We start from the raw sequence: 27,530 nt of genomic DNA, 5'->3' as shown, positions 1-27,530 counted from the left end.
GTGGAGTTCTAGTCTTGTAAAAGCTGCTAACTTATTATATAGACTGTTAAAAAATACAAGTTAGTCAGTCATCTTTAAAGTACTGATATAATTAGTTACAGGAATAAGCCTTATTTAGTTCCCTGTCTATGTTTTCAAAGTCAAACTTAAAGCAAGTAATAAAAACAAAGTTTGTCTAATCAGACATACCTAGGCAGCCCTCATACTTCAGAGATCTGCAGAGTATGGCATTTAAAATAATGATTAAAAAGCTTATTACATTAGACAGAGACTCTGAGATCCTAACAGTAACCCAAGGTCTCCAAAGAAGATTATGAGATACCAAGAAGTCTCCACCTGGATTACGACAACGCTGACCACTGGGAGAGATGACCCCCAATGCAACATAGGCTGCCAGGACCCGGTCCAGACTGTGAACAAACAACAGGACTTTGGAGAATTGATTGCACCACTTTTGCCTAGACAAAATAAGGTCAGTCTTTTCCATGTCCCTCTTCCACAGAAAAAGAAAAAGTTCGCCTTATGGGCCTGGCTTCAACAGTAAGACTGCTGTTCTGGATATTTCTGCCTCCAATGCTATGGAGACCTGGGTATGACTAACTGTATATGGACTCTGGTCCCTGTCATTTTTAATAGATTCAAAAGCTATTTGGACTATACTCAGAAATACTTTATTTATTCCTCTGAAATCTCTGATAGTATTGATGGCTAGGAAAGTTATAATGTCAATTTAATAGCAAAAGGTATCCAGATTTTTTCACAAAGCTATAGCCAACTGTTTAGCTAGAACTCAAAGGTATGAGTCAATTCCTTCTGTTTACAGATGCCCGTTGTCTGCTCTTTTTCTACAATACGGGTTTTTCTCTAAGTAAATGAATTTTAACTTCTGTTTGTAGTTTAAACTTATCTCAATAGGCTTCCACTTGGCTGGCAGATGCATCTAAGAATTGGTTGCTGACTACAACCTGCTCTGAATGGTGGTGAGCCCTGGACTTCATGGAAACTGATGTGAGCCAGTCCAGCTGATATGAACACTCCCTGTTTTTTTGGTTTTTTTTTGTTTTTTTTAACGGAGTCTGATGAGTGCCCCCTTGCCTAAATGTCTCCCCACCTTTGGCCTTCAACCTGCTTGGGCTTGGATAACAACACCCCAAATGTCTGCTTGAACTAGTTGTGGAAAGGAACATGCTGTCCCATGCTCCCTGTCCAAAATAGGTTGAAAGGCTGAGTCAAGGGGAAACCCCTTGGCATGGGGGACAGGACAACTACGTACAGTGCCTCTTAATTCACTATGTCCAGAGTTGTCAATTAATTTAAATAGTTCCATGCCTCCTTAAAACCAGGGGCAAGCAGGACCCAAGATTGTCATCGCTGCTGTGAAGGGGGAAATGTGGGGCCAGCCATGATAAGCTAAGTATGGACAGGTCACCCAAAGGAAGTTCTTTACTTCCAACCATTATCACCTGCCAGAGTCGAACTCGGCCCTCGATAAACTTAATAAGAGGTCCGAGTCTAAGGAGGAGCAGAAGGAGAGTGAGCACGAGCAAGGAACTCAGGACTGCGAGGGGTGCACCCACACACTGAGGCAATGGGGATGTTCTATCGGGATCTCACCAAGGCCAGCTGGCCGGGGACTGAAAAAGCATGGGACAAAACCGGTCTCGCTGAACATAACGGACAATGAGGACTACTGAGAACTGAAGAACAATGGCAATGGGTTCTTGATCCTATTGCACGTAATGGCTTTGTGGGAGCCCAGGTAGTTTGGATGCTCACCTTAATAGACCTGGATGGAGGTGGGTGGTCCTTGGACCTCCCACAGGGCAGAGAAACCTGCTTGCTCTCTGGGCTGAGGAGGAAGGAAGACTTGATTGGGGGAGAGGGAGGGAATGGGAGGTGGTGGCGGGGAAGAGGCAGAAATCTTTAATAATTAAATAAATTAATTAATAATAAAAAAAAAGAGGTCCGAGTCTCAGTAGCTTACCCTAAGGCAGTGCCTGGCTGCAAGAGGAACCATAAGCTGAATTACCCAACCCACACCCAAGAACAGACCATTCCAAGGAAATGCCTAACACTCCAACGGCTGTAGATAGGAGCACCTTCCAGTGCACCTCACCAGGACACCCCTAGACAAATGTCAGCCAATCAGATGTCCTAAACCTCAGAGACCCCCACCCCCACCTTTACTACTATAAAACCCCAATTCTAATTGAGCTCAGGGCTCTCCAGTTATTCCAATATGTTGCACATGGGGAGAGACCAAGTTTGCAAACTTGATTAAAATAAAGGCTCTTTGTTTTTACATGCGGGACTCAGTTTCCTTGTTGGCTTGTGTGGGGACTCCGCGGATTTGGGCCTAACAATCTGTTCATACTTAGCTTATCATGGCTGGCTCCTACAGACCTGTCCCCAAACTACCTTCAGGACTGAGAGGCCACAAAACCTCCCCCTGACAAGGTTCAGTGCAGGGCTTTGCCCGTTTCAACCTCTGCTGCCTTCACGCTACTTGGCAAAGGAAACCTCCTTCCTAAACGCAGTGTGTTCAGCGACTAGGCTGAAGAATGTGTCATGGCAGAAATACCTAGCCCCAGGAACAGCTCATTGAAAGGAGTGTGTTTGTCTTCCCAAGCTGAGGTACAAAGAGGCGTTTCTGAAAGGTGCCCGGCCTTTCTGTAGATTACTACTGGGAGATCAGCATTGACTGTCCGGGTTTAGACTTTGAGACAGGGCAGAAAACTGGATCACAAACTGTGATGGCCTCTGTGTCCAGAGACACCCCTTTCTCTTCAGCTGGGCCGCGAGCGTTGGGCCTGAGGGCCTACAAGCCCCAGCATGCCTCGGGGAGGCGGGGCACGGTGATGGACAGGCCGTCCTGCGAATTGGCCGGCCGACGTGGGAAGTGCATAGTGGCGCATGCGCAAAAGGGCGGCGGGCGGGTGGGCTGGCAGCGGTGGATTCGCGTCGGAGCCGCGGGCGGTCAGGTAGGGGGGGAGGGAACGAGGGTCTGCGACCGGGGACTGTGGTGGGTCGCCGGGCTCCAAGACTGAAAGGCAGAATTGGGGGACTGGATCGGAGTGGCGGGGACTGGGTGGGGGAGGGATGGGCTCGGGAGCGATTCGGAGGGGCTGAGATGCAGCTGGGGGAAGGGAGCAAAGGGGCTGAGGGGAGATTTGCAGTTGCAGCCTCTCGGGAGGTATGTGGTCATGTGGGGGCCCTGCGGAGAGACAGTGTGAAGCCTGTAGGAGATGGGGGGGATCTGAAGTCCCTGGAGAGATCTGGGTGCAGAATATCAGGAGTAGAAAGGAATTTGGGAGGCATGGATGAAATAGGTTGGGGGTTGGTGGGCAGAATCTCAGGGGCTTTGAGTCGATCGGTGGAATGGAAGCAAGATCTGAGAACACTCAGGGCCTTGAAAAAAGCTAATTGCTGAAGAGAAAGAGATTTCTGTAGTAGAATCTGGACGAGATTGAGGGGTGAGTTCCCAGGGGAATCAGCTTCTAGTTAACAAATCGCAGCAAAGGCTTGGAGGCAACACGTGAGGCAGGACGGGGGTGGGTGGAGGTGGCACAAGATGAGGAAAATGCAGATGGGTTCTCAGATCGAAGAAAGGCAGAAATAGGGCTGGAGTTTGGAGCTGGCATACAGGAGTGGTAGATGTGGGAATTTGAAAGTAGATTGAATAAAGGCAGTATCAGAGGGATGTGGACACAAAAGTAATTGATGAATTGCAAGGTTGCAACATACAGTCTAGAAGGTTGCATTCTAGATTGGGGATTTAGGTTGGGAATGGAGTTTGTAGAAGATTGAATGGTGGGGGGGGGGTGAATATTGTAACTAGATTGTAGTTTGCCAATTGGTTCTTAGGCCACGAAAGGAGGGTTTGTTTGTTTGTTTTGGTCTCTGCATAATTGAACCAAGGGGGTGTTCTGGAGACCCAGGGACCTGAAAGTAATGCATAAATAAACCATTACGAATGAACAGGATTTAGGAGAACACATGGGTTTGGGAATAAGTCACGAGTCTTGAGAGATCCTGAAGGAGAGTTTGACATTCTCTGAAGGGCAGAGCCTTCCTCTTCCTAACTAAAGGCCTTTTATCCTGATACAGGGTAGCAGTCTCGCTGACTGACCGGCCCCTCCCCCTGCAGACCCTCCATTATAGGCCTCAGGGAAGAAGGGAAGGAGTAGGGGAAATGAAGCAGGAAACTAAGGTCTTCTGTCACCTGCCCCCCCCAGCTGTACCCCCAAACTGTGAGAGATGTTTAAGCCCTCCAAGGTATTGAGCCAAAGAGTTAGGACTGGGAGAGAAACAAAACAGTGTGGGAGAGCAAGGGTGAGCCTCACAGGTGCTGAGTTTGCAGCCTGTGTCATAATCCAAAGCCATGGTTCTCAGCCACGGGTGATTTTGTTCTGCCAGGAAACATTTGACACTGTCTGAATGGAGACCTTGTCAGTTGTGGTAGTTGGAGTGTGGGAGCTATTGGTTTCTAGATAACAACCCTATCAGTAAAGCATTGTCTAGCCTGAAATGCAAATTATGCCAAAGTGGAGGGACCTGGTTCCAGATATTCTGAGTTCAGATCCTGGCTCTCTCCCTTCCCGCTCTGTAATTTTTAAAGTTACTTAACCTTTCAGTGCTAGCCCTTTAGGGACCTACATGATAAGATGGTTGTGATAACTTAGTGAAATAAACCAGGACGCTTACTGTCTGGTGCCCAGTAGCGCTCAGAAGCTACGGCTGTAAAAGATTCTCTATGTACTGTCTTCTCATTATAGTCTTCTAAATATGCTTTACAATGCCCAGCGCGCAGGTGAAACTAGGGCTTAGGAGGTCATTGGTCCAAGCCCACATAACTAAAACCAGCAGAAGGAAAGTGCCATATAGATCCTCACCACAGTGCGTCTTCCCTTCTCAGCTGTTCCTAATAGAAAGGGGGTGGCCCCGTATGCTACAGTGGATGATTCTCATTGACCAGGAGAAGTCCTGCACTTTGTCCTTAGTTTGCTCTTACACCAGAGCCAATGGAGAGATAATGGAAGGAGCTTGGGGTTAGGCAAGATGAGGTGGAGGGAGCTACAAGCTGAGATAAGGAGGCCGCTGGCTTGACAGAACAGCTCAGTGGGGCCTCGAGCGAGCGGAAGGCAGCCCTAGATTGAAGGAGAGCAGCTACTGCTCTGGCTTCTCTTGGGTATCTTGTCCCTGGACCAGATGGGTAGATTACCTTTATCAACTCCAAAACCAGGTACAACATTACTGAAGCCAGCTTTAAAAACCAAATTAGACAGGAGCAGAGGGCAGAAGACTTAGCTGGACTATCAGCACACATGGCCTAGGAAAATGCCTGATAGGGGTTGAGTTAGCTTTGAAATAAGCTATTACTGCTTGCTTGTTGATGGTCTAGCTCGAGTCAGGCTCCAGATAAAAAACACAGTCAGTTACCATGAGTGCTGATTAAAGTACGCGCTCTCAATGAAGCCTACTAGTTATCCTGCTGACAGTCTAAATGGTATTCCTTATTCTGTAGGCCAGAAAGTTAAAAAGCCAAGTGATATATCCTAAGCCATAGAACAAATGCTTAATCCGGCATGTAAACTCAGTTCTATATGACGCCATTGTTTTCGGGACCTTCTGGCAGTTCAGGGCCCCATGCCTGTGTCCAGAGAGTCTCCAGAAGTCACGGAGAGTTTGCGAGGTGCTCTCTCTTGTGTGTGCAGATGTGGTACCTTTGGGAGACTGCACTGTGCCTTTCTGATAGAACAGAAAAATTTAAAAATCATTCCTGGGTGCATTTCCCAAGCTCGTAGCCGGCTTTTGCCTGGAGGGAACAGTTGTCTGATCTTCCTGGCAGTGTAACGTGTTGAGTGGGTGGAGAGATGTGCCACTGTGTTCACAGGTGGGCATCCGAGGTGCTGCTCTGCTGCCTACCACCGTGGGTGGAGAACCTGGACAGGTTACTTTGTTCTGAGTGTCACTTAGGATTTGGGATAACATGCCCTTGACACAGGTAAGAGCATACATGCGATGTACAAAAAATGCCTGGCACATATAACTCCTTGTTTGCCAAAAGGTAACAGTTAGATATGATCTTAGCTATCTGCAGGCATCATGAGTGCCCTCAATCTAAAGTTCACAGACTTGTCTCCACGGCCAGAGCTAGGGGAGTAGCAGGTGGTAGCCTTGTGTGCTGGAAATCTTTGTTAGTGGGTGGCCTCTGTGGCACTGAGACACTTTCACAATTGATTAAAACTCGGTAAAAGTACATAAGGAGGAAGTGCAGCTTGAATACCGTCATTGAAAGGAAGTGATAAGTCTCAAAAAGAAAAAAAACCACAAACCATGTGAGTGTGTTAATTGTTGAATTGCCATTTATGTTTAGTTTTTAAATTGGAAAAACGTTACATCTATTGTAAAAATTCTCTCTGGCCCCAAGCACAGGGCTAGACTTTGCTCTGCAAAGATCTACTTCATTAGTTGCTTAAAGTTCTTCAGTTTTGCTCCTGGCCTAAAGCCCCGAGAACAAAGTGGGATATGGGGATAAAGACTGCGGATTTTATACCTTGGTTCTGCTCTTATGTTTTTCTTCTGAGATTAGGTGACAATCTCCGAGGAGGCTGAGTTTGAGTGGCTTGAAGGGGTGTCGGTAGCCTTAGGTGTAGTCTGCCTTTGAAAGGTGTCTGCTTATTTCCTAAACAGTCTGGGTAGTGCACCGCTATGGCAGGCAGTAGCTCCTGCTGTTCCTGTTCCTGCTAATAGTAATAAAAGCGCTTCTGTGCCTAGCTTGGTGCTGCCTAAGTGCTTTCTGCTCGGTCTCTTTTAATCCTTACTCTGTGAGGAATACTGCCGTAAAAGGCCATTTCATAGCTAATCCGAGAAGTGGGTAACTTGTCCAGATCTCCAGTGTAGGTGCTCGAGCTGGGACAGAGCCAGAAAGCCCAGGTCATGCCTGCACTGTCACTCCTGGCCCGTGCCGCTTGGCCCAGTTCTGCCTGTGATGTGTGGACACTTCGTTTCCCTCCCTTGGCCTCAGTTTCCTCAGTCGGTAGACCACTGCTCACTCTAGCTTTTTGTACTTCATCTCTGCTGATTATGAAAAGGCTCCTGCACTTTATATTTTGATCAGAAGTTGTGATTTAATTTACTCCCTAGTTTCTAGACTACATTCTCAGTCAAATCCCTCCCAAGCTGACCAGTCCTTTATATTAATCTTTATATGCCTTTGCAGTCCATGAGGGCAGGTCTTCTTTCCCTTCAGAATACAGATTATAAACTGAATTATTTGTGAATGCAAGTACTGGTTATGATTCTTTTTTTTTTTTTTTTTTTTTTTTTTTTTTTGGTTTTTCGAGACAGGGTTTCTCTGTTGTTTTGGAGCCTGTCCTGGAACTAGCTCTTGTAGACCAGGCTGGTCTCGAACTCACAGAGATCCGCCTGCCTCTGCCTCCCAAGTGCTGGGATTAAAGGCGTGCGCCACCACCGCCGGCCCTGGTTATGATTCTTAATGTTACTAACATAATTACGTTAATAGTTATTGTTATCAACTACTGAAAAGGCACTGCTTGCCTACCAGTTACCAGCATATGTATCTATATGCATAATTTATTCCTAGTTCTCATGGATGGATGGAAATGCACGTGCGCACACACACACACACACACACACACACACACACACACATTTATATGCCAGAGAGGTTAAAGAATTTGTTAGGCCTGGAATGATGGAATAACTTGCCAGACCTAGAGAGGTTAGGTAACTTAGCATTTGCCCCACATTGTATATGTGATAGTGCTAAAATTCTGTCTCGGTCTGTCTGACGTCAAGGATTGTTATCTGTCTTCTCTTTGTTCTTTCTGCTGTCCAACTGCCTCTCTCGTGGACTGGCAGAACTCGGGTGTCAAAAGAGGACCCGTGAGAACATATACAGCTTTACAAGATGTATAGTCGTGAGATGTTCTGGTGCCAGTTTGGGATGGACAGTGTAAATCATTATGGTGAGGGGGCAAGGGAACAAGGTAAACTGAAGTTACAGAAAGTGGAAGGGCAAGACTTTGGGGTACAGAGTGAACAATGTGAAATTTGTTCAAGGGCTTGTGGAGGCAGCCAAGCTTGTAAATAGTGTGTTGACTTTACAGAGTTTTATAGCTGGCAGGAGTTGGGCAGCACACCTAAAGGCTGGGCATAGTGAGGAAGTTTCATTCGTGTGAATAGCCTTTTCAGGGAAGCTGAATCGAACTGAGCTTCCATGTGATCCATTCTTACACTAACAGTGGTCAGAGAGGCCCTTCTGGAGAAGAGGCTGGGTCGGGGTCGGCCCGGCTTTTCGTTGTGTGTCAGGTTGAGTGAAAGCCATGTTCTGTGATGGTGGGAATAGAAGTAGTAGTTCAGGAACTTTTCAGGTTTATGCTTCCCCAAATCCAGAAGCTTCAGGCCATGGATTTTGGACATCTTTTTGAAGAATCTGGTGAAGCTGTGGACTGGAGAAATAGTTTGTGTTTTGTTGTGAGCATAGTCAATTCACTTCATAAAGCTGGTAGCTTACACGGGCAAAAAGCTTTTGAATTGAAAGAGGTAGTGTAATATTCCAGAAATTTGGGGAAAGAATTTGCTGGTATTTTTACACATCGGCAGGCTTGTTTAGCAAGCTGGTCTGCAGTACCAGCTCCAGGAAGAACAGATGTCCTTGCACAGCGTAAGGAAACATGCTTGGGATCCATGCACCAAATGCTGCCCTCAGTCTGTTGTACCAGATGACAGGACACAGAAAAAAAGCTACTGTTTAGGACTGAGAGGCTGCATGGATCCCGACTCAGGGCTTCTATTGGTGTTTCTGTGGCACTGCCCCAGGTCCAAATTGAGAATTCGGCATTCACAGTTTGTGATACCACAGGAGACCATTTAAGGTTCATGCTACCCGTAATTTGTTGTTTTTGTCAAGGCATGGATTTAGCTGTAACGGGTTGCAAAGCGAGAGTGTGGAACTGGGTCCCCCAGCTAATAAATCGATTTAACCCACTCTGCGTTGTCTGAGTCTTAGAGCCAGATGATTGCTCCATTTTCAGGCAGAAAAGTGTGTGTTTGAAAGGCAGTGTATCGTAGAGTGCAGGCAAAAGCACTTGTTAATATTGAATGACAGTTTGGGGTTTGTTTTTTGTTTTTGTTTTTTAGAAAAAGCTTGGGAGCAATATTGGCTTAAAAATAAGTAAAGGTATTTGTTCTCGAAGGTCCTGCCATGTTTGAACTGAGACCTTTGAACCAGTTTGTTTGATTTTTTTTTTTAAATTTGTTTTCTCATTGGTAAAGTGGGACAATAAAAATCTTGTCCACATTACATTGTTACAGTGAGGATTAGGTGAGAATAAGCACGGACAACACTGAGGCACAGAGTAGGTCCTAGGGTACCCAGTGAGGTACCTAGATACAGAGGGATTTCCTGGAGGAGAAGCTGGTATTAGACAAATGTTGGGTCTGCTGTGTTTCCATTAACTGCTCCTTCCGATGATCCTGGAGAAAGCTGATGATGTGGATGGGGCTTTCTTCACCTAGCTGCTGTCTGTTAGACCAAGCTAACCCCCCCTCCCCTCCGTATTGCCTCTTCCTCCTTAATGGCCAGTTCCCTATCAGAAGACTACAGATAAGATTTGCACCTAAGAAAGGCTTATTCATGTGCCTTACTGTGCTGGATGTATTCATTCTAATTTTAGGTGTAAGTCAACAAGGGCATAAGACTGCAGTCTGTTTCATAAGCAGTATGTCTACAGAAGAATAGGGATATTCACGATACAGCTTGGGTGACATGGATGCTACGTAAGCCAGAAATGAGCTGTTCTGATGAGGAACCACTGCTTTTCAAGTCAGCTGGGCCTGAATATTTGGTCATCTTTTGCACTTTGCTGCTTCCCTTGTGCCTCTTGTTTTTCACATCTCACTGAGTGTTTTTGCTTTTCTACCTGTCCCCAGTTCACTTGCCTCATGTGGGCCTCTCGCTATAGCTTCTAAACTGGTCTCTCTGACCCCTCCCACAGACAGCCTTCTTCTCTTTGTGTACATCACGTCCTCACTGCAAAGCTCTTGTCCCACACTGACTTTCACAAGAAAGTCACTTTGTACCCTGAATATCACTAATCATCCTCAGTACCACTCCGCATTTTCATGGCTCCCAGTATATTCTGCAAATTTACCATGAGGCTAAGAGAGACCCAGAGTTCACTTAGGGCCTTCCTGGTGCACTCACAGTAGTGTGTTCTTTCATCTGATCCTTCCGTGGACCCAGTAAAGGGTGTGCTGCGTCCAGTTTTCAAACGCAGAAAATTAAATATAGAGAAATCGAGTGTTCTCTGCTTTCCCAGTAGACAGAACTTAGTGCTTACTGTTTGCTCTCTCGGCTTTGTTAAGGCCCTGCCCCCTTCCTGCTGCTTTTTCTCCCATCTCATTTCTGTGTTCTTCCAGACCCAAGTAAGTGCTACAGCCGCTAAAATTTAGTTTTCCTTTAAGTAAGAACGAGTCTCCTTCAGTATCTATCAGACTGAGTCTACCTCGATTCCTGACTTTCCTATCTTGGTTCTAAAGCAGGGCAGGATATGCATGCTGAAGCTCAGTGTCTGTGATGCCTAGGCTGCAGGGGTGGCTAGCAGGAAGACAGACACATGAAAAGTTTGCTACTTCCTTACCTGAAGTTTTCCGGATCAAGGGTTAGGGTTAGTCATCAGCATTTTCTCTCTCTCAATAATTCCTTGGCCCATAAACATCACAGACCATAAACTCTGTGACAGAATAGAAAGTCTTCCACATCAAACTCACACAGTATTCTTTGCTTAAAATACCTTTACGTCTCATGGCTTCGTTGCTTTCAAGACTTAATCTTCCAAGTAGCACCACCTGTGAGCAGCCTGCCTCGGCTGTCAGGTTCCATCACTACCCACTGTCCTGCTGAAGTGGTGTGGACCTGCACGTGATTGTCTCTGCGGTCTGTGCGTTTCTGCTGTATATCATATTATTCAACCCTTCCAATAACCATATAAGATAGATGCTGTCATTTCTATTTTATAGATGATAGGGAAACTGACCTTTAGGGGGTTTTGGCTCCTCCCTGAATTCGCTCGTACATAATGTTTTAATGTTTTTTTTTTCTGTGTGTCACCATTGCCTGAGACACCTTGACTGCAATAAAACATTTGTTAGATAAGTTGATTATAACTATAGTATAGGCAGGATTAACTTACATAGGCAGTAGACAAATGAATAATGGTTTGCTTTTCTCTTTAGCAGGAATTTTACCCTGACGCATGAATATTGAGCTGTTCAGCTCTGGGCTGTGTTAGCAGGAACCTTTGCAGGAAGAGCCATGGCCGCTGCTGCAGCAGCTTCGCATCTGAACCTGGATGCTCTCCGGGAAGTGCTAGAATGCCCCATCTGCATGGAGTCTTTCACTGAAGAGCAGCTGCGGCCCAAGCTGCTGCACTGTGGCCATACCATCTGCCGCCAGTGTCTGGAGAAGCTCCTGGCCAGTAGCATCAACGGCGTCCGCTGTCCCTTTTGCAGCAAGATCACTCGCATCACCAGCCTGACCCAGCTGACGGATAACCTGACCGTGCTGAAGATCATCGACACAGCGGGGCTCAGTGAGGCCGTGGGTCTGCTCATGTGCCGAGCTTGTGGCCGGAGGCTGCCTCGACAGTTCTGCAGAAGCTGTGGGTTGGTGTTGTGTGAGCCCTGCCGGGAGGCAGATCACCAACCCCCTGGCCACTGTACACTCCCCGTCAAGGAGGCGGCTGAGGAACGGCGGAGAGACTTCGGGGAGAAGTTGACTCGCCTAAGGGAACTTATGGGAGAGCTGCAGAGGCGGAAGGTAGCCTTGGAAGGTGTCTCCAGGGACCTTCAGGCAAGGTATAAGGCTGTTCTTCAAGAGTATGGCCACGAAGAGCGCAGGGTCCAGGAAGAGCTAGCCCGCTCTCGGAAGTTCTTCACAGGCTCTCTGGCCGAGGTTGAGAAGTCCAACAGTCAGGTGGTAGAGGAGCAGAGCTACCTGCTCAACATCGCGGAGGTACAGGCCGTGTCTCGCTGTGACTACTTTCTAGCCAAGATCAAGCAGGCTGATGTAGCCCTGCTGGAGGAGACAGCAGACGAGGAGGAGCCGGAGCTCACTGCCAGCCTGCCCCGGGAGCTTACCCTGCAAGATGTGGAGCTCCTTAAAGTAGGGCACGTCGGGCCTCTGCAGATCGGGCAGGCTGTGAAGAAACCCCGGACAGTGAACATGGAAGACTCGTGGGCAATGGAGGGGGCAACAGCATCTGCTGCCTCCGCCTCTGTCACCTTTAGAGAAGTGGACATGAGCCCTGAGGAGGTGGTTGCCAGCCCTAGGGCTTCACCTGCCAAGCAGCGGAGTTCTGAGGCAGGCTCCAGTATCCAGCAGTGTCTCTTTCTCAAGAAGATGGGGGCAAAGGGCAGCACCCCAGGCATGTTCAATCTTCCAGTCAGTCTCTACGTGACCAGTCAGAGTGAGGTGCTGGTCGCTGACCGTGGCAACTATCGCATCCAAGTGTTCAATCGCAAAGGCTTTCTGAAGGAGATCCGCCGCAGCCCCAGCGGCATCGACAGCTTTGTGCTAAGCTTCCTCGGAGCCGATTTGCCCAATCTCACGCCTCTCTCAGTGGCCATGAACTGCCATGGGCTGATCGGTGTGACTGACAGCTATGACAACTCCCTTAAAGTCTACACCCTGGATGGCCACTGCGTGGCCTGTCACAGGAGCCAGCTGAGCAAACCGTGGGGCGTCACAGCCCTCCCTTCTGGCCAGTTTGTGGTGACTGACGTGGAAGGCGGGAAGCTTTGGTGTTTCACGGTGGACCGAGGAGCAGGAGTCGTCAAGTACAGCTGTCTCTGCAGTGCTGTGAGGCCCAAGTTTGTCACCTGCGATGCTGAAGGCACCGTCTATTTCACCCAGGGCTTGGGTCTCAACGTGGAAAACCGGCAGAATGAACACCACCTGGAGGGTGGTTTCTCCATTGGCTCCGTGGGCCCTGACGGGCAGCTGGGCCGGCAGATCAGTCACTTCTTCTCGGAAAATGAGGATTTCCGCTGCATCGCTGGCATGTGTGTGGATGCTCGCGGTGACCTCATTGTGGCTGATAGCAGCCGCAAGGAAATTCTCCACTTTCCCAAGGGTGGGGGCTACAGCGTTCTGATTCGAGAGGGTCTTACCTGTCCAGTGGGCATTGCCCTCACGCCTAAGGGGCAGCTGCTGGTCCTGGATTGTTGGGATCACTGCGTCAAGATGTACAGCTACCATCTGAGAAGATATTCCACCCCTTAAAGAAGAGAGATACCAGTTCCTTCTTTCCCCCAGCTGAGTTTCCTTCCCTTTCCTTCCCTGGTTGTTGATGGTACTGTGGAGTAGACGTGGCCTGTGTCCTGATTCTAGCCAGATTGCTCTAGAATTGTAGAAACTCTAGTTTTCAGTGCTCTTTCCATGTTCTTCCCCTTTCCCAAATCCTCTTTCCCTCTTGCCTAAATTTAGAGCTTTGACCGGTACCTTGTCCCAAATAGGAGAGATGATGCTGTTAGCCGAAGTTGCTTAGAGGTTAGACGTGTCCACGTCTTTAGTAGGCGGCCACTGTAGCGCTTTGCCCCTGTTTTTGAGATTTGTACTGGTGTTGAATCGATGTTGATTTTGCTCCTCCCTAGTTTGCCGTTTCCTACCTATTACAATGTGTGTCATCTGTGATACTGTAACTCCAGCTGCGTCCCTGTGCATGCTGCAGTGGGGTCAGCGCCTCCCTTCAGTGATAGATCTCTAGCATGGTGTCTCTCGATCCCCTGTACCAGTGTGAGACTGAATCGTTAAGTGCCACCAGAAGTGACACACAGTCCCTTTGGGAAGCAGGACCTCTTGGCTGGGGGATTTCTGCCAGCATGGATTGTCTTTTCGTTGCAGATGTGCCAGAGGATGGGTTGACCCTAGTCGGATAGCGTTGAAAACGTCAGTCTAGAAATTGCTTGCTTTGTGAAGGAGTTCATAGGTGAGAACTATACCATAGCCAAGGCAGATGGGAACATGCAAACAGATGCTAACATATCCAGCAAATTTGGCATTTTTCCCCCTAGGTCTCATATCATTTCATACGCTTTCCTCTGATGTGCGCTAAGAGTTGTCAGAAGAACTGTATAATGTGGACTTCAACCAACAATGCGGGAAGGTTGACACATCCATTTTCGTTACTGATGAACAAACCGTTAGGTAACTGTTTTCTTCAAGTGAGTGCATACTATTTGACTTTGAAATTTATTTCTGTTCTGTCAAGCATTAAACTAATTGATAACTTTCTTCATCACTGATGTTCATTTTTTAATTAAATATAAATTTCAGAAGACAAAGGGTTGTATTATGTTATTTTTTTCCTATCTGTACTGTGTTCTTTGACAGCATAGCATTTTATCTAGTTCAAGATGCAGTTCGGAATACCATCATGTAAAGATAAACAGATCCCCACTCCCACGTGTATTTGAACAGAATCAGTCCAGCATCACCAGCATCCTGCTCAAAACTGAGTCTCCCCCATGTGCTTTTTGTAAAAATTGTAGTATGCGAGGGAAGATAGCTATGTGTGTTTCAGTGAGAATATGGGATGAGATTTCACAGGCCTCCCCGTCTCTTCAGCAACATATCTTTATCTTATATTCAGGAGTGCTTACAAGCCAAAGAGCTAAACTTCTGCTTTCTTAGAAGAAAGAATTAAATGCCCCCAGATTTTTTATTGGTGCACTGCCCTCTAGTGGGTGGGTAAGGACTAGTTTTTCCTGCTTTCAGTTAGAGAAAACGCCACATTTTCATGATGAAATTACATCTCATTTTCCAAAATCTTAGAAATAAGAAGAAATTGTTCCAATTAAAGTGCACCACAATGACTCAGTCACTTAAGAGCCACTCTGTCTGTGGTGACTCCCAGAAGCCGACTGTCTTTGCTGTAGGTGGCAGGTTCGTGTAGGCAGTAACAGTGACTGAAACCTTTGTCACACAGTGTGCAGTGGAAGGATGCACGCGGTGCTAGGGTTAGCTTGAGATAAGCAGGCCCAGGAACCTCCAGTGCCTTTCCACTCGGCATTCCGATTCCTCCCATCCCTGCAGCAGCACAGCCGTGCCTTGGCTTTCAAACAGAGCAGGAATCTGATGGGGTGGTCTGGCTGATTTTCTCTTTGGATATTTCAGGCCGTGCTAAATAGAGTGAATTTGCAGCTATCTATCATGTTGATTAAATAAACCGAGTGGCTCCCATTTAATCATAGGTTTGTCCCTCACAGTGGCAGCCCTCTTTCCCGAGTGAAACCTACATGCAAATCTGCCCTGTGAAATTAACGAAGAGTCATGACTGCAGCTGCAGATTGGGGGCTCTCCTTCCTACGACCCCTGTGCTACCACTACACACTTAGGAACCTTAGGAACTTTGTGAAAGCTGTCAAGCTACAAGGTAATCTAGTTCCAGCTTATCAGTCATGGCAACTGGATAGTTTGCTTAGCAAAAGAAAACAGAAATAAAAAAAATGCCCTCTGTGTCTCGAAACGGTAAGAGAATACTGACGTGACCGCTGCCGGCCTGCTAGCCGGAGTGCTCGCTAGTAGACATTTCTCCAGCTGCAGAAGAGTGCCTGCCGGGAGCTGCCCTGCTGCTCCAGCCTTTGGAAATTGCCTCTTTTTTCCCAACTTTCATGCTTTCTAGGCTTATACTTGAGAACTGGAACCTTCCTCAGCTGTTTCCTCCCCCAGCCACAAGCGTGCTAATAAGTCTTTCTGCTCCTTTCTAGGTGGTAGCTAATGTTTAAACGCCTGTGCCCGTTTGTCCATGTGTATGAGCTTCACTGAGGCCCATACCCGGCTCTGCGCCTCATTTCAAATACCTTCTCACTTCACTCTTCAGTTTTCTGCCTGGTAGTTCCCCTACACTGGAGGAAGATTCCCAGGCAAGGCCTTTGAAAGATGTAGAAGAAAAGCAAGTGAAAGTTTGACCCTTGCTTCCTTGTCATTCTTGGAGCAATACAGGGAGATTCATTTTTTCTGTGTTGTTAAGTACTAGAGGTTAGGTACTCTACCAAGAGTTTAAAAATAAAACTAGTTAAAATTAGTTAACTTTTTATGTAATTATTCAGCATCTTTCTTGTCTGCAGTGTTTGAACTCCCTGTTCTGCCACAGTGTGCTTCTCTTCTGGCCGTATATGCACTGAATTATAGCAAGAGTACAGTGCACTCTCGGAGAGTATAGAAGACCACTCTACTGTGAATCGCAGTGAATTTGGCTTGAATTTTGTAAGTGTATCTGCAGTAAGGCAAGTAATGCTGAAGTGGTCTTGTGGTTTGTGTTGTCCTAATTGGGGCCTCTTAAGAGAAGCACTAGCCGCCCCCATAGGAGAGGTTAGAAGACAGGTCTAATGTGAGATTCCAGTCTTTGCTACATCCTAGCTGGAGGTTGGTTTACAGATGAGGATGTGCAGCCCCTGGAGGGATTGCACAGCCAATCACAGTCATGAAACAAAGGGTGCTGGGATGAATTTTACAAGCAGGGTGGTAGTAAGATAAAAACCAATTGAGCAAAATATACACACAGACTGCTGACTGAGACTATCTTGTAGTATTAGTGCTGATGGGGATCCATCTAAATGCAAGCTTGCTGAGGATGTCCTCAGACTGGCAGTGTTTTCCAATGGAAAGATCACTGGATTTAGTCAGGCTTGTGTCTACTTGAGGCTCTGTCTCCTCCAGGTATCTGTAGGTTGCAGGTGACCTCACAGTAGTCTCCATACATACTGGGAGAAAACAGGAAAATCACCTTTACCCATGATCTTGATTTTTCTCTGCAAGCTGTGGTTCACATCTCCCTAATGTCTTGCGTATTATTTGCTACAGTTTGATTGTGTGCTCATGGAAAGCAGAAGGCAGAAAAACAAAACAAAACCTCAGCACTTTGGGGTACACCTCACCTCAGGCCAACTGTTTTCATTCTGTAGCTATTGTCTCAGTTATTGGCCATTTGTAACCCTGCTAAACTCTAGTTTCCTTATCTAGTAAAAGGAAGTGACAGTTTATATCTCAAAGGGTGAACATTATGAGGATTGAAAGATAATGCCATGGTATGTGTAGAAGTGCCCAGTTAAGAAAATGGCTTACTGTAGAGGGTAAAGACTTCTTTGTAGTGGGAAGCTGATCCACATTCTTTGTGTAAATGCTGACAAGAAATTCCAGGCCTATGTTACTGAAGCAACAGTTTATTCAACATGGCCTGGCTTCTTGATTAAAAGGCCAGTTGGACCTAGAATGGGCCTGTTGGAATGGGGAAGGCAGAACTCATCTCTGCATAGAGCCTAGTCTAATTTCGATAGAGCGAGTTAGGTAACATCTTGACTCTGAGAGGTAGATGGATTCAAGGGAGTGGGATTTTAGAGTAGTGCATGGAAGAAAATTTAACTTGGAATCATGCATTTTTGCTACTATGTCAGCATAAAATGAGTTTTTCTTCAATCCAGTATCTAGAGTCATATAAAAGGAGAGCCTCAAATCCCATTCCGAGGAAGAAGTGTTGGGACGTGGTTGTAACCTGGACTTTGGAAGCGGAAGGTGCTGCTCTTGTTCCTGCTCCCCTGCTTACTAGCTCTGTGACAGTCACAGGGCCTTACAGTCAGTTTCTGCCTTTGTGCTCTATGCTTCTGGCTCCAGCTCTCCTGGATAGTGATGGAGAAATGGGAGGTGGAAAGTAGCAGCCTGCAAGGCACTTCGAGTCACGTGGGAACTAGATACTGTCCCGGAAAGCCACTCTCATTTGTGCCCCATGGAGGAGACGAACTGGTGAGGATCCTATCTGCCCCATTCCTGAAGGAAAATTCTTCAGTAACTCACACAAATCCTGACTGAGACATTAGCAGTTTGTATATGTCAAATGCAGGGGCTTTCATTTTCTATACAACTGAAATCAGAAGTTCCCTCTAGTGATTTACTGTTTACTTGGTTATAACAACATTGCATATTTTCAAAAATAATAGGGCCTGGGATCCTATTCATTCATTCACCTGCTCATTAAACACACGAGACATCTACTGTGTTATCAGCAAGAGTCGGATGAGCAATGAGTGCAAAGACAGATCAATCATGACCCTCACAGTCAGAGAGCTTGTAGTCTGGCTGCCAAAATAAAATAATGTAAACCGAATACACTGAAAGATAAGATAAATGGCGTAAGACAAAATATGCCAAGTGTTGCAGTAAAAAATGCTGGCTGAGGAACTCTGGTTGCTGAAGCACCTTCAAGTATGGAGAGCCTTGCAGAAGAATAGGCTTGTACCCGCAAATTAAAAGGAGAACAGAGCGAGGAGCCCAAAGATTTAAACGTCCACTTGACCTGAAAAGGTGAAGGGTTCTTTATCCAGGGCTGAGCCTCACCCTTCCTTTCATTGACAATGAGGCTCAGTGAGGCTTCCCTTGTGATCAGAATCTAGGGTTCTCAGTAATGGAAAGCGAAGATAAAGTTAGTTGGAATCACTGGTTTGGTATTTTCCCCTAAATTATTTTTCTGAAATGATGTGAAACCACCTCTCAAAAGCACGAACCAGATGAGTTTTGTGCTCTGCTATTTTGTAGTAGAACAGCATCTTTTTTTTTTTTTTTTTTGCCGGAAATTTTTACAATTCACCATTGCTGCTTTTGCCCCCTGCTGGTAAGAAAGCTCAGGCGCTTAGGCCTTCACTACCTGCACTGCATTTACAGCCCATCGGCCACAGCCTGTGAATGGGAAGGTCCCTGGCCATCCCTACCTCCAAGCTACAAAAACCAAGCTGCTCTGATTTTCGTGATCAAGTTATTCTTGAACCTTCCCAGGAGTACAGCATTCCTTCTAGAAAGCCGCCTGTGTGGGTAATAAACATGTTCATGTCTGTTTCGTGTGAGAGTTAGTGCCACTGACTTCAATGTTGGAAACAAGATTTTCTGAAAAGGTTCTACTTTGAGGGGCTGACTGCTGTAGTTGGCACAGCAAGCTGGGACCTAGGCAGTCACCACCATTAGAGGGCTCCCAGGGTTTGGTTTAGCTTGCTAACTAGTTTGGAAGGGCTTTCATGTTTTGTCACCGGGGCCATGCTGTGGCTGCATTTGCTGACCCCTACCAGTTAGAGGTGCACTCAGCTAGGCTGGAAGTTTCGATGGCCACTTCAGAACACAGCCCTAATCCTGCTCATCCTGTATCCGCCCAGACCTGAGCTCTCTCAGAAGTCCGAGTATTAGCACAAGCTGTGACTGCAACCAAGACTCAGAGGAATGACGCTTAGCCTGTACCTTTGGTCACTTGTCCCTCCCCGCCCCCATTCTCTCCAACACTAGACAATAGCCTGTGAATTGCAGGGCCTACAAGTCACCCATGTGAAGGAAAGTTTTGTGGAATATGAAAGTCTAAAGATAGATAGGTTCACATGACTGAACAGAACGTCTGTGCCACTTGGTCAGACTAGGTCTGATCCTTAGAGTTGAAGTTTGAAACCACTATGTCAGACCTACTTAGAGAGGAGTTATCCCCAAAACATCCATAGTACCTGCACAGTGTGGCCAGGGGATGGATTTGAGTGTGACTTAGGCCCAGCATCTTAAACCCTGTTAAAGAGGCTATTGTAGTCAGAGGAGATCCGGTCCTGCTGATAGCAGGTCTGGGACTGGAGGGGAAACATTAGCGGGTTAACTAGGATTCCCCATCCCAGCTACATCTAATAATTGTCCAAACACTTGAAACAGCAACGAATGGAACACATTCATGGTTTGACCCAGTTGAAACTCCAAACCTTGCTAAAATTATTTATATTGCCACACCAAACGACATAGAAATTTGCTAATTGCCTTTTGTATCTCTGCAGTCTCCCTTGTGAATTGACTTTTAACATTTGCTGAAATTGGCAAAACTGTGTCCTTAAAAGTGGGATCAGATTATAGCTTTATCTGAGAATTCCCCTGAATTTAAACAGAGTGCCCTGTAATCTGGGGGTAGCTCTACTGAGAACATTTCAGGCCACATAAGGAAGATAACTATGTATGTCTCATTTTAGTCAGCAGCCTTGGCTACGTTCCCCATCACCCCAATTACCCATTACCCTGACTATCCCACAGTGGGCATGGACATGTTGATCAAATGAGTAATAAAGTTGAATTAAGTCTTGGATTCTAGGCAGCTGCCTTGACAAAATGGGACTGCATGGACTTCCCTATCCTCCTCCTGTTAAGTAAAATGGCTAATATGGCTAAGTTTAAATGAAAAGAAGGCCTTTGAGGTTTGAAACTCATATAGTAGACCTGCTTAGACAAGAGTTATTATCCCCGCAGGTTCACCATCTAATGGTTCAATTTAGAATGTTCTTAAACCCACACAGAACAAATGGCTCCTCACAGTGCATTGTTTGTTGTAGTCTTAATGTGGAGGGTACACCTCCTAAGGCTACCATGCTGGTTACTGCTGAAATTAGTAACTCTGACCAACAACTGCTAAGTATCTTGTAGTTGTTGATCGAAAAAAAAAAAAAAAAGGTTAAATTTCTGTGCCTGTTTTAACCAACTGGGCCAGTTTGCCCTCACCTCCAATGGGCACAATAATGGCTATGCCCTCACCCAGTCTTTGTATACAGATCTTAACCACAGCCACCTTTGATGACATCACACTGAGCACATCTTTCTCCAAACTATTCATTTGTCACCTTCAATGAGGGCATGCAAATAATCTACCAAGAAAGTTCGTCAAGGGAGATGGATCACTAAATCACACATGGTAAATGTTCTTGCCACATGGGTCAACTTCTGCAAAGCTCTAATTTCTAAAGATAACATATTTCTCACTTCTAGTTTTACTTACGTTCTATCTAGCAACTGACAAATGGGCCCATCTTAACTGGACTTCTGTGCAACAAAAGCCCCTATAAATATAATACAGTCTTACATGCCTCCTGAAGTCTGGACCAGATTGGATAGCTGTAAGTTACCTCTTTACATCTGTCTCCTTAGTGCCTGCTATCTGCCATTAGGATGCAGTAACTGGCCACGTACTTGGTTATTCTAGAAGTAGGTCAGATATCAGATATCATGGGATCTGAGCCATTCCACAGTTAGCTGCCTGCTAAACTTTGGGTCACATAAACAGCATCCTGAAAGCTTTGTGGGAGCTCTTTGCTATACCACAGAGCCATATGGTGCACTCCATCTGCTTTAGAAGATTTCCCCTAGTCATCCCTTGCCAGGATATGGTACTGGTGAAAGTTGCTCCATCCCCAGACACTCAGATAACTGGACTGTTCTTTAGGGTTAACTGGTTAACAAAGTATGTTTATGCACTTCACAAATGGTGGTCACCACGAAATGAAACTTGTTGGAAAGCTGTTAGTTTGTAGACCTGGACTAGGATGTCCCTGATAATGGAACAGGACCCAAGAGTAGGCACAAGTAGTCAAACTTCAGCAGTGGATACCTTTGCTTACCCAGTGACCGGCTTATCTGTCCCTACCAATGGCAGCCAAAACAGGTCCCTCTACTCAAGACTGCCTTTTTTGGCGAAACAACACTGACTTGCTTTCCATGATATAAATCAACATTAGCTACACACATACAAAATCTATGCCAGTGCATTCCTCACTCTGTCCGGCATTCTAGACACGACTACTAGTGAGCATGCACTTGTTTCCCCCTGACAGTTACCTCTCACCAAAGGAGTACTGGAATGTTCACTTCCTCCCACACGCATGCTGCAGTCTTCATAGATGGTCGTAACTGTTACTTAAGCAACTTCAAATTCCATTTAACAAAGCAGTACATGTTTCGGCTATCAGATGTTAAGACTGATGGATTACAACAAAAGTTCTAAATTCACCTTGGGTACTAATTGCAGTACACTTTCAAGCCCTGTGCCGCTCACATCCTCTTCAGAGTCACATCTGGACAAACTGAGAAGAAAGCATAGGTGTTTCCACCTTGGATGCCAGAGAAGACTGCAAGTCACACAATATATGGTACCAAGTCCATCCCCTTCTACACTCCCTATTACCAGCACCCTATAAAAGCCAAGGCAGTTGAACAAGGAGGACACCAACAGACATGCCAAAGTGAATGGATTGAGGCCACGAGACCTCTACTCTACACAAGGAACTGGTCAAGTAAGTAAAGCTGGGAACAGGATACATACATGCTTGTAATAACACTTGATGGGGGAAAAAAGAGGTCGTGAATTCGAAGGAGAACAAGGAAGGACATTCGGGAAGGTTTAGAAAAGAGGAGGGAAGCAAGTGATGTTGTAATTAAAATGCAAGCACAAAATAAAAAAAAAAGCCATGCTAGTCTTTCTTGCCCTTTCCAGATGTGAGCCTCTTCTCAACAGTTTCATTACATAAGCAATACATCATATTCTGAAATGTGTATGTTTTACCACCAGCCTCAATATTAGTGTGGGGGCACGCCCCCCTGCTTCAGAGTGACAACGCTTTAGAGTTGAGTATTGAAAATGACTTCATAATATGATCTATGAGAATGTGGTAAGTTTAATTTCAGAGTAGCCTGTATTGAAACTTAACAATACTAACTCTATAAATCTCTTAAGCCTCAGGATGTGAAAGTTGTTTGACATACTTAACGATTCCACAAAGACATTAGGAATAAAGTTAAATGGCATGGCTCAAGGGATAGAGACGGGTAGGATACACATATCATTTCACCTGATCCAGGTCTTAGAGGCTGGATCCAGGAGAATAAGCTTTCACTAATTGATCTATTGGAAGAAAGGTCATAGGATGAGGAATGGATGTACCTGGGCCACTCAGAGTCAGTAATTGTTAGTGAAATGAAGGTGCATTGAAACCATAAATAAAACCAAGCAAAACCCTTCCATTTCACTCTGAGGATAATCACCAAGAATAAACTTTTTTCTTATCAATGAATTCCAAACACTTAATATGTATGAGGACTATTCTTAAATATTCTATAAGATTTGTGCAAACAAAAATGAGCCCAAACTGAACGACATAGGCATGCTGCCTGAATGCAATAAAGGCTATATAAATAAAATGTCAGAAACAATACAGAGTCTGATCGTGGAGTAGCTCTGCAGAGAAACAAATTGCAAAGAGGAACTTTCCGTTTATTCTAGGGGGCTGGGAGTTTGGGAGGCACTCTCTTCCGTGATTTTACCATCATTTACAGCTGGGTTCCAAATTTTTATTTTTTAAGTATTACCTTTTTTTCTCACTGGATCGGTGCATATCCAGTTGCCTTTTTGTTTGGCCAGTTTCATAGCCTTTGGTGCCTCAGACTGCACATGCTCAATGAGGACGGCAGCTCTGTCAAATCTAATGCCCCTTCCTCACTCCACCGATGGAGCACTAGCAGCCATTTCGGCTACTGAGCCTGGGAGCTTGGAACGTTCAGTCATTCATTGCTGCTTACCTTCCACCTCGCGTGATTCAATCACAAGGCCAAGGCTTGCACATAGGTCAGTTCCCCCTCCCACAGGTGTCCATCATGACTGCAGGCTTAGTTTTCAGAGGTGGAAAGCAGTGAAACTTTTAGTGTGTGAAGATAGGAGGAGCATCCTTAGGTTGCTGGAACAATGCCGAAGGCAGCTGTGAATAAGGCTTATTAATTTTCCTGAGGATAATCTTATAAAAAGGCATTTATTTGGCCTCTCTGGTCTTCTGATTTCTGATTCATGATGAAACTTCTTGCCCTGATGTAAGCCGCTGCCTCTGTCATTCGTATTTTTCTAAACATCCGAACAAAAATTTCTGACTGACTTGAGGGCTTTGAAACTCCAAAACTGTGAATTAAATAAATGTCATCCTGTGTAGCTTAGGTCAGATTTTTTTTTATAATGATATGAAGCTAATTCATCATCATACATTAAACTACCAACTGAATAGTTTCACATCCATTTATTCTTTTCTTTATCCTCAGGACAACTGAACTTTAAGATGCCATTGTTTTATTTCCTAGATTAGATTTTCTTGATGTTCATATAGCATCCCACATATATTTCCTCCCACCCCAAGTCAAGCCTCTACCTACACTCAAGCGAAATTCTGAAATGAAAGTGCTAAGAACTGATGTGTAGAACCTTTGCATGACCTTGACTTGCTCCTGATAATGTACGTAGTTCTTATGGTCTTTAATTAACAGTGGGTTTTGGTTCTTTTCTATTCTTTTAGGTTTATCTTACCACCACTCCTCTCTTTCCAGCTCCACTTACCAATCTATATTGTTTTTGTTGTTGTTTTTTTTGGGGGGGGTTGTTTTGTTTGCTAATCCCAGATATAACTTTGTGCATGCTTTACTTACTATCGGAAACATCTTCCTTCTCCTTACTGACTTCATTGGCTTCTCGCCTGTCTCCTCTGGGTATCCTAGGATGCTTTACTGGCCTGCATTACTGTCTCTATGGAGTGTGCACAACTCACTTCTTGTTTCCTCCATTAGCAATTACAGGTTACTGTATGCCCTTCCCATTACCTTTCTTCAAATATACAACAAATGTCATGATAAGCGGAGCAGCATTTAATTCACTGCTACATCTAGCACAGTACCCAAAGCATAGATGATAGTAAAGTTTTTTTTATGAATAACGGAAGGGTAGAGGGGTCAGCTTAGCTTCTATATTGAGGTCTATACGAAGACCCCAGTTCAATTGCTATCAACAAACTTTGTTCCTCCTGTCCCTGCCCCCAGCTGTTTCCCTGACTTCAAAGTCCAACTGCAACACAAGATGGCCTATGGTTATTGTTTTTGTTGTTGTTGTTGTTGTTGTGGTTTGTTTGTTTTTCTTTACCTTATAACGCTGCCCCTGCTCTAGGAGATGGAAGTATTTTGTACCGAGAAGAACAGCTGAGTAGAGTATTTCTGCCTCTGCTCAGGGTGAGAGCTAAATTTTCAGCCTCAGTCCTCTTCCCTTCTTTCAACTGACATAAGAGAAACGGAACAAGAGAACAAATGGTTCCCTTGGGTTTGATGCTAACATCTAAAAAGTTCGCTGAGGCTGCTGGGATGTAGGTGGATGGACACCGATGTTGTGATTAAAGCAGCCTGGGTTCAAATCTCTGCTCTGCCAATCTCCCTGTTGGGAACGCTTGACAAGTCACCTCACCCTTCAGAGCCTTGGATTCCTCCAGCATGAAATGCAGATAACAATGCCTGCCCCACAGACATGTTCTGAAGAATAAATTGGGTGAAGTGATGTATGTGAAAGCGCCTTCTAAGACACACCATGCTGAACGCATGCAGAGGATTATTATTCTCGGCATACACCCATAGGAAAAAGACTAGGGTGTTCTGTTCCAGATGGACTCAGTCTAAAACGAGGAACAAATACTTTTTTTGGTAATTTCATCTTGTGGAAACAGCAATCTCAAGGGCCTATTTGTGTTTAATGAGCCGCATCCTGTATCGTCTTTTTGCATGGCTCTGAGAAGAAGCAAGTTGGCTCTCTCCTCTGGTGTCCCGCAAGGAGGTGTCTGGCTTATGTTTAACCTCCTCCAGTCTCTCCCTATTGGATATAAGATATAGCACTACCTCACTGCTAGATGGACCCCACAATCTTCTACAAAGAAGCCATGACAAAAGGCAACAGGAAAGGGATATTTGGCCAGCTCCCAAACCTGTGCTGGTCCCAAGTAAAAATGATTGTGTTCCATCCTGAGCATTTTAACCCATGCTACATTTGAGGGAAATGAGGTAGGGCCCCAAGTTCATGCCCCTTGGCAATGAAGGAACCAGCCCTTCATTGGACTCAGTATCTAAGCCCAAATTGGTACTCTGAGGTTTTCCACAAAGTGATTCTGCACAGCAGAAGCCTTCAGTGTCCCTGAAGCAGACACTCTTTGGGACTGTAGTCACCTTCTTCCCCAATAAAATCCAAAAAGAGACAACACTTAGGCTAAGATGGTAAGATATACATGACTCTCCCAGGCTTATTTCTTTATTCGTTCTTCAGTAAACATTGCTGATTGGCATGTGCATGCCAATCAAAGGTTAAGCGTGATGCTACAAATGTTTACCAAGCAGAAAGAAGGTCTCTGCCTTCAAGGAGCTTCCAGTAGGGTAACAGAGATAAACACAAACTATGACTGTGAAGTTATAACTGAGATTAGTTATATCTACTGTCCTTCAGTGAGAATGTAATGGAGGTGCTTAACCGCCCGGTTCTTCTTGAAAGATCTCTTGCAAAAATGGCATTTGAGTTGAGTGATCTAAAGTGACTATAAAGACCATAAAGGTCAAAACTCAGAGGAAGGGTAAGTTGCAGAAGGACCACAGATTTTTCCAGGATCCGAAGGGTAGGGAACACAGGGACATACGGTGATGAAGAGGTTGGATGGAGACAGACGGAACCTATAGGGCCTTGAGGCCATGGGAATATGTTTAGAAGTTATCCCCAGTGCAACAAGACCTCCAGGAGTTTGAATTCAATGAACAACATAATAAGCCCTCCCATTTGATCTGTGATGATTGCATTTATGAGGCAAATTGATGGAGCCACTGGAGTTTAGATGTCTCGTCAAACATCCTGCGGACATATGAGAGAGTGACTTTGGATGAGGTTACTATTTAAACCATTGGACCATGTGAAGCAGAGTGACCTCTCTAATATGAGTCAGTCTCTTCTAAGCTATCAAAAGGCCTCAGCAGAACAGTCAGGCTGACAGATGAGCTGGAAGCATGAATGCTTCTTAGTGGGCTGCCGTAAGCTTCATGCTGGCCTGTTCTGCTCTCACATCCTCATGAAAATACTGGTTCTTCTTTATGGTTAAACTGGCAGCCTCCAGACTTCAACTAATACCAGCAGCTTAGAAGTAAATCATCAGTTTGCCAGGGTCTCCAATCTACCTACCTCAGGTGTTGGAGCTTTGTAGTAACTGTGTAAGGTAGTTCATCAGATATAACTTTATCACCATCTCTTTCTTGTGTGTGTGTATATTTTCAATATGCTGGAAACAGAAAAATACTGTTTCTCTGGAGAAGCCTGGATGTCATGTGTCTCATTAGGACTGCTGTGTAGTATGGGCTAATGTGGGGTAAGAATAGCTTCAGGTGGGACACTAAGATGACAAGTCAGACAAGCTGTGATGGTGGCGTAGGGTATGAAGGCAAGATTAGAGCAACAACAGCGAGAGCATCCAGGAGCTACGTGGAAATGCAAGTTGATGGAACTTGGGAAGGTTTGGAAATGGGCTAGAGAATTAAGGGAAAGAGAGGTGCTGAGGTTCCCCGGGCCCTGGCTCTGCCTCTAGCGGAGTAATGGCACTTTTCGCTAGAAGTCTAGGAAAGCCCTGGGTTGTATGGAGTTGCGTGTATCCTGCGGGAGAACAAGCAGGATAGCAATCCTCAGAGGAAGGCTTGGATCAGGAGATAAAAGTCAGGGAGAGGGTGAGGTCATAGTGTAGGGACGACAACAAAGAATGTAACAGATTGATTGACACAGAGATAGATAGCCCAGAAAAAGGGACCAAAAGGACATGCCTCCTGTTGGACCTTACTGGCTTAGCAGAGTAGG

The 27,530-nt window shown here is 45.5% G+C and overlaps 2 protein-coding genes across 7 annotated transcripts in view; one reads left to right on the top strand and one right to left on the bottom strand.

Annotated features, from left to right (window-relative positions):
• Positions 1–27,530, bottom strand: part of Astn2 (astrotactin 2) — a 987,955-nt gene that overhangs the window by 236,071 nt on the left and 724,354 nt on the right. The window lies entirely within an intron of this gene.
• Trim32 (tripartite motif containing 32) lies at positions 2,902–14,364 on the top strand. 2 transcript variants are annotated; one of them, XM_057784273.1, is made up of 2 exons: positions 2,902–2,981; positions 11,266–14,364. In XM_057784273.1, the coding sequence occupies exon 2, from the start codon at positions 11,342–11,344 to the stop codon at positions 13,307–13,309; it is 1,968 nt and encodes a 655-aa protein (XP_057640256.1). In that variant the 5' UTR covers positions 2,902–2,981; positions 11,266–11,341; the 3' UTR covers positions 13,310–14,364. The 2 variants fall into 2 exon arrangements, with proteins under 2 accessions (XP_057640256.1, XP_057640254.1); XM_057784271.1 differs by having other exon boundaries at positions 2,929–2,981; positions 11,263–14,364.

The sequence above is a fragment of the Chionomys nivalis genome, chromosome 11 (genome assembly GCF_950005125.1).
Source record: "Chionomys nivalis chromosome 11, mChiNiv1.1, whole genome shotgun sequence".
In the NCBI taxonomy this organism is placed as follows: Eukaryota; Metazoa; Chordata; class Mammalia; order Rodentia; family Cricetidae; genus Chionomys; species Chionomys nivalis.
Note: the sequence above shows the minus strand (reverse complement) of the source record. Positions and strands in the feature narration are given on the sequence as shown.

Coding starts and splice junctions, on each gene's coding strand:
- Trim32 (XM_057784273.1), top strand. CDS start 11,342: ATGGCCGCTGCTGCAGCAGCTTCGCATCTGAACCTGGATGCTCTCCGG.